Source organism: Ammospiza caudacuta, chromosome 1 (genome assembly GCF_027887145.1).
Source record: "Ammospiza caudacuta isolate bAmmCau1 chromosome 1, bAmmCau1.pri, whole genome shotgun sequence".
NCBI lineage: Eukaryota > Metazoa > Chordata > Aves > Passeriformes > Passerellidae > Ammospiza > Ammospiza caudacuta.
The window spans coordinates 104,526,508-104,533,263 of NC_080593.1; the positions used below are offsets into that span (position 1 = coordinate 104,526,508).

The 6,756-nt window shown below is 40.6% G+C and overlaps 1 protein-coding gene across 1 annotated transcript in view; it reads right to left on the reverse strand.

Moving 5' to 3' along the window:
- ARHGAP28 (Rho GTPase activating protein 28) overlaps nt 1-597 on the reverse strand; it is a 76,029-nt gene extending 75,432 nt beyond the window's left edge. The window contains exon 1 of the mRNA XM_058801538.1: nt 483-597. Within this exon, the coding sequence (XP_058657521.1) occupies nt 483-535 (53 nt within the window). The 5' untranslated portion in view covers nt 536-597. The remainder of the gene's footprint in view (nt 1-482) is intronic.
- Nucleotides 598-6,756: the final 6,159 nt, after the last annotated feature.

The following is a 6,756-nucleotide window of genomic DNA, read 5'->3' on the forward strand; positions in this document are numbered from 1 at the left end:
CTTTAGCGACGCAGTCCCCCATTTTTTGTGCGTGCAAAGCAAAGCAGCAACCTCAGTTTCACAGAGAAGCACAAGGGCTGGTTCTGACCCGGCGAGTGAACGGAGAAGGAATTAAATAATCCTCTAAACCAAAGCCAGAATCAACTTTCTGAGCGCCAAGATCAGCCGGTCCCACCACCTCACTCTTTGGCAGCACAGTCCTAAACTGTCTGAGCAGAAGCCTGATTCACGTGCCTTCTTTCCTAGGGATTGTCTTGTTGAGTATCCTAGGCAGGAAACTGGTGATTTACAAGATTTAACACAGGCACTCGTGTTTCCCCCTCCCAACCCCAACCCGCACCCCGGGGCTGAATCACTTCCCCGGGAGGGACGAGAAATGAGCGAGGAGCTCTCGAGTGTCCGAGCTCTCAGGCTGCCACAGAACACACGTCCGAGCCTGGCGAACACCGGCCCAGGGCACCGCTCCCCCCCTCGGCCTTTACCTGCTGCCGGGCGAGTGGCCGGGGGACACATCCTGCACAAAGCTCTGCTCCATGCCCGGGATCCTGGCGGGGCTGTGGGGATGGTAGGCTGTCAGCACCACGCTGCCCGAGTCCTTCATCTCCATGGTCATAGGCACATGTCGGCCCCGCTGCTGGCGGCAGAGGCGACCCGAGGGCCGGGCGAGGGACCCTGTCACAAGCGCCGGCCCATGGCCTGGCCCGGCAGCAGCGCCCGCCACTGCCGGCTGTCAGCAGAGCTGTGGCACCGGGACACGGCTCCTCTCCCTGTCAGCCAAGCTGAATTAGCATAAATTCAAAAACACCGCCCACAAAACAACCCACGGGGAAGTTACTACGTTCCTAGGAAACGAGAAACCTGAGATAATTCTGCAGTCCTGCAAACGGGACGCTTCCTTCCCGCGCACAGCACTTCTTACTTCTTCCCCCAATAGTTTTGTGCTTACTTTTTTTTTTTTTTCTGTTTCTTTTTTTAACAGCAAATTCGTTCCACTCCTCCTGGTCTTGAATTAGTCTAGTCGAAGTGAACCGATCTGGTGGAGAGGAGCGCTACTCAAACACAACAAACACATGGTTGGGTGGAGCAGGGAGAGTTACAAGGGACGCAGAAACCGAGCGGGATCTGCTCCCTTTAAATCACCGGGAAAAAGCAGCGGGAGCTGGGATTTCCTACATGCCGGATCATTTCTATAGCGGGGAACTGCATTTGCTGTCTCCTGAAAACAGATTAAGCTTTCATTTTGCCTGATATTGCTGTGTACATAATTTGAAAGGCACTGGAAAATGAGTGAATTACTTTTACAACAGTGTGTGTTCTTCTGGAGCAATCCTGTAAATAAATACACACCAAGATGCTTGGTAGTTTTTCATTATTTAACTTGATCTCTCTATGTTAATTAAGTGCTTTTCACTCAAAAGCAGACAATCACGAAGAACAAGCAGGTTCTAATTCTGGAATTATACTCAGAGAAAACTCTGTAGGACAAAGTGAGAAAATTTTCAAATCCCTTTATTTTCCTCTGCCACTCCTTCAGTGTTGTTTTTGTTTTTTTTTTTTTTTTAAAGGTTTCTGATAAATGCCAATTCCCGAAAACTATGAAATCATGTGAAGGATGCCCCTAATTTTACTCATTGGACCACAGGTCTATGAGCACCTTGTGAGCACAGGTGTGAAAAACCAACCTCAGTGCAGCTTTGTCACAGCTACCAGGGCATCCTGAGCTTAGGTTCTCTCCAAAACGCTTGTTGGTCTCCTCTTTTGCATCTCTCTTGAGTGAGGTTGCTCTCTCCAGCACTGCTATACAGTGCTATATCGTGCTGTCAGTCTCTCTGGGGAAGTAGTTCAGGTTTTGAATCACAAAATGATCTTCTCAGCTCTGCCTTCCCCCTGAGCTGGAGGGACACGGTGGTTTCGGTCAAACACGTTGCTGCGACTCATGTAGGCAGTGCCCAAGTTAATTTTAAATTAGCCAGCGTAGGACACTGATAAAGGTACACTTGGCAGCACTTCTTGTCAGACTCACCCAGGAAGCATAAATATTTGAATGTACAGAGCCTCTAAGCCTGCTCTTGCTATGCTGTTAAGATATCCTGGATTAAATATTTTCAGGCCAGGTTGCCCGGGATAAAATCACAGCTGCTTACATGGCAGCATGGATATCTTCTAGGAGCTTCCATGCAGCCATGTAGAGATTATAGAAGTGAAGGAGAAGGCTCTGAGCTATCTCTGGAAGCACCACCAGGACCATAGGCAGCGGTTCCACCAGTGATGGCTGGGGTGAATGCAATGACCACTATTCTGTGATTACTTGGATATTCAGTTCCATCCAGGTTTTACATTTTCCTTCCTAGACCAGAAGGTGAGAAATCCCCTTCTCTGATGAGGGGGAGTAAATTGTTAATAGAAATTTATACTTGGCACAAATGCAAATAGATGTTTTGAATATTAATCAGCCAAAATGTATATATCTAACAGGATCTGAGAGAGAAAAAAAAGGATAAATATATGTTATAATGTATTTGCTGACATCCTTTAAGCATGTTCTTCACAATTTACTTCAAGAAATTAAACACCTGAAAAAGCATACGTAGTGAAAGGAACAAAGAACTATCAAAAAGCGAGTGGGCGTCCTTTAGGAGATCAGGGTGTTGACAAAATATTGGCTTAACTTCAGGAAAGCCTTTTTTCTCTCCTTTCTATCATAACACTAGTCTTTTGGCAGTACCATCAGCCAAAAAGTGATTATTATGTGCTTTAAGCTATGTATAGATAAAGCCCACAGTAGAAATGCAATATATTTATAGTATTATTTTTATTTTCTCTTTCCATAATAAAACCCCTCAAACACCAAAATGATTTAGAAAGTATACAGATACCATCTCAATAGAAAAATACATATAAATAAAGGAGGCCCACACTTATTAAATGGGATTTTCTCTCTAAGAAAAATAAACATGGAAGATTTTATTTGGAGATTTATAAAGTGCTGATGCACAAACTGGAGGCATATATGGAAATGGCAGACTATTTGGCACAAGTACAAATAGATATTTTGAAAACTGATCAACCAAAAGACATGTATCAGACCAAGAGCTAAAAATGTTTATATGCCTAATGGCTCTTGGGGTTAGACATCTGCATATTATTGAAATCCCAAAAATATGCTAAATCAACTAGACACATACATCAGCTTTAAACAGAGTTTTAACTGGGCTGGTGAGCAGCCATAAGAAAAGTGTACAAGACAACATGACCTGGACTCCAGCTCTATCTGAGCAATTCTGTTCCCAGTTGAGAAGTTGTTTTCCTGGTTTATAAAGAAACAAGTAGGAAAGTATTTTAATCCAACATGTGTGTGTTTCTGCAAGATTCCTTTGAATACTGGATTGTGAAGTACTCAGGATTGTGACTGTTTTAATTGTTTTTTCAGATAGTTAATAGCTTTCTAGACCTTTCAAATACTATGCAAATGCCATTTCAAAATATTGTGAGGATGCTTTTGGTGGCAGAAGTAAAGTGAAGGGGCAGCAAGAGAAGAGTCTGTGGGGAGTCTGTGGCCCATGATCTCATGAGCAACTGTCTTGGGTTTTGTAGGCAAGGGGCTTGTGCTTTCAAATTTTATGTCATGCTTCTGTCAAGGGGAGTGCTTTGCACTTTCACACATTTGGCAAAATAATTAATAAAAAAAAATTGTATAAGGATTAGTGGGCCTGAACTTGGAGAACTGGGAATGAGAAATCTTCACTGACCTGTTACTTCAGAAATATACTGTATATTTGTATGATCAAGCCTTCAGTTCATCTGTTGAAGAGTATCTGTGACAGACACAAGAAATATAAACACACAGAAAGTCACTAGTTCAAGCTTACTGAAATGAAAAAGAAAGCGTCACTGTTGTCAATACAAATTTTGTGTTTTCATTCAATTAATTAATAATCATTTTGGCAGGAAATTGATGGGCTAGCTTTGCATAGCACATTTAGTACCTATTGCTTCAAAAGGAACTATAATTTTAAGCAGATTTTAAGCAGCCTTTTCTGGTCAAGTTCAAGGGGGTGTTCTTACTTAAAGGAATGGGATTTGTCATCTAGGGGTTCTCGTCCTGACATGGTGGGAGCATTCACCATTAAATTATAAGAGTAGACCCACAGAGCCCTGGAAAGTGGAAGATTCCCCTTTGAACTATGAAACACACAAAAATTTCTGAGTATTGAATTTCACTGCTCATTTCCAGCTTAAATTACCCTGGGCAAAGTTAGACAAAATTAGCAAAACCCAGAAGTTAATTTTGGACCAGATTAATTTCAGCTTGGGTTAGATTAAGTTTTATAAGGAAGCTGTGTAAAGCACAGCATTTTTCTCTGATTAAATCAAGGGGCAATGAGTAATACATAGAAAAATGTCATCCTAGCTCTGTGTCTAAATTTCAGCATCCCTCTTGCAATAAATTTTGTATCTATCTGTATGAAAGTAACCAAAACCAGAACCACTGTATTTCTTAATCTTTTTTGGGGGGATGGTGGGGGGGCGGGGGCCATGGTGGAGGCAAAGGATATCTCCTACTTCTCTCTAATTTTCTCATTTGGATGGAAGCATGTTTGAGGGGTGGGGAGCAGAAAGCCTCATCCACCAAAGAGTTGGTGGCAGCAGAAAGCACCTGGACAGTCTGAGAGCAAGCAGTGACACAAACTTGCATAAAAACCAAGGGCAATGGTGTGTGCATCTTCTACTGCTCAATTCACATGAAGAAAGTGTATGAGAAGGGGCTGACTTTGTGTCAGGAGAATTTTCACTGTGTCTTGAGGTCTATATCCTTTCAGATAATTTTATGTGTCATGAAGGATAGTTTTTAATCTTGGTTTAGCCTCTGAACCTTATATTCTGGTGATGTTGGAAGGATTAGAGTCCTTTTTTGTACTAAAAAGGAGAGCTGTTTGTGTGCCTTGTTGTGGTCAGCTGGGAATGTGAGAGTATGGGTGAGACCTACTGCTTTTATACCACTGAAAAAGTCATAAATCAAAAAAATTAGAGAAAAATCTTTGTTATTCTGATTTGTCTTTTCAAACTGAGAACAGAAACAACAAAAAAACCCTGTTGCTTGTCCTTTAAAAGCAGGTTAATTAACAAAGCTATTTAAGCAAAGAAATCAGGTATTGTGGCAACTGATGGTTTTGCAAAGGTTTGTAATCAAAGTATGAAACAAAACATTCATCTTTGTTAAATATAGCTTCACAAATTGCAGTTCCAGGCTCAATTTAAATATATATCCCATTTTGGTGAATTTTAACATGATCTTTTTAAAATTGATTTACTATGGTTTCTTTTATCCTAGAAAAGATACCAAGTATAGAAAAAAAATATTGAGGCAACTTTGTGCAGTTTCTTGCTTAACAGTGACCCTCATTTATTTTCTAGGAGCCCAAAAGTTGTTTCTCCTTAGCCCAGATGAAACTACCCATATATTATTCCCATGTTAATTATGTTCATAAAAGGAAGCTTCCTTAATCTGTCTGCCACAATAGGGCTTTCTGGAGGTTTACTTTAAGAAAAAGCTCATATCCTTTCATTCATCCATGAGGTTTATGCTCCTTCATGACATGTTGATCTAAGCACTTCAGCTGGGACAGCTGACATCCACAGCTGAATACTGTGATCTGGCTTTTTTTTGTTGTTGTTCTGAGGCAGTAAGTTAAAATTACATGAAGGAGTGGTAATGTGGTTAAGAAAAGTAGCACTGGGAGAGGCCGGTTCCTTCTTTGAAATGTTCCTCTAAGCACGAGCTGAAAATGGGAATTTGTTTCTGCAGAATGGAAGGGGAAAACAGTTGTGGATAGACAGCAATGAGCATTTTCAGTACATATATCCTGGTACCTCTGAAAGAGCAGAATTGGGTTAGATATTTGAATTTGGTGCAAGGAAATTGAGTCCTTATATTCAGATGATACTGATTTATAAATATTTATAGATTACACATCATACAAATAGGTTAGGAATGAAAAATGAAATAGGAAGATAGGTTTTTGTATAAAAAGCCAACCAGAAAGAGATTTATAACTTCATTCTTTTAAAAAGTACTGTTTTCTAGGGGCCAGTCAAACTCCTAAGAGGCTGTGTATACATGTATGTATATGTATTTGTTTAGGATATGTATATATATTTACATTACACCTCCTCACCCTCAACCTTTATCCACCATTTTAACATTTAAGAAAGGTATTCTTTTTTTTTTTTTAGGCTACAGACAAAAAATGCAATTTCTGAAGTTAGTAATGATTTGTGAATCTATCTTTGCCCTTACAGCAGCACTTTGGTAGTATATCCAAACACAAGAAAAAGACTGTTGCCTCTTTCTTTTTACACTCATAAATCACTTTACATTCAGCATTTTTGTAACATTTTTAACCCTGAAACAACAACATTTATTAAGGATGGCTTTAGGTAAAATACAATGGGTATTTCCCCATAACCTTGTCAATGATTTTTCCATTTTGCCATTATGCCATTTCATAGCTGAGGCTGTTTCCCAGGCAGTAGCAGTAGACCACAGCTCTGCTGGTGTATTTGTTCACCAGAGGACTGCTCTGTTAATGAAACCATGCTTTGAGCTATGGTCTGAGGAAAATGTGAGAAACTTGATGAAGCAAGGTAGAAAGGTGTTAACAGGAACCACTAATGTTCCTCGGGCACATAGCCAGACATGTCAATACCAGCTACCTTGTTCTGATTGCATTCTACTCCTTTTTTTAAATCAAGAGC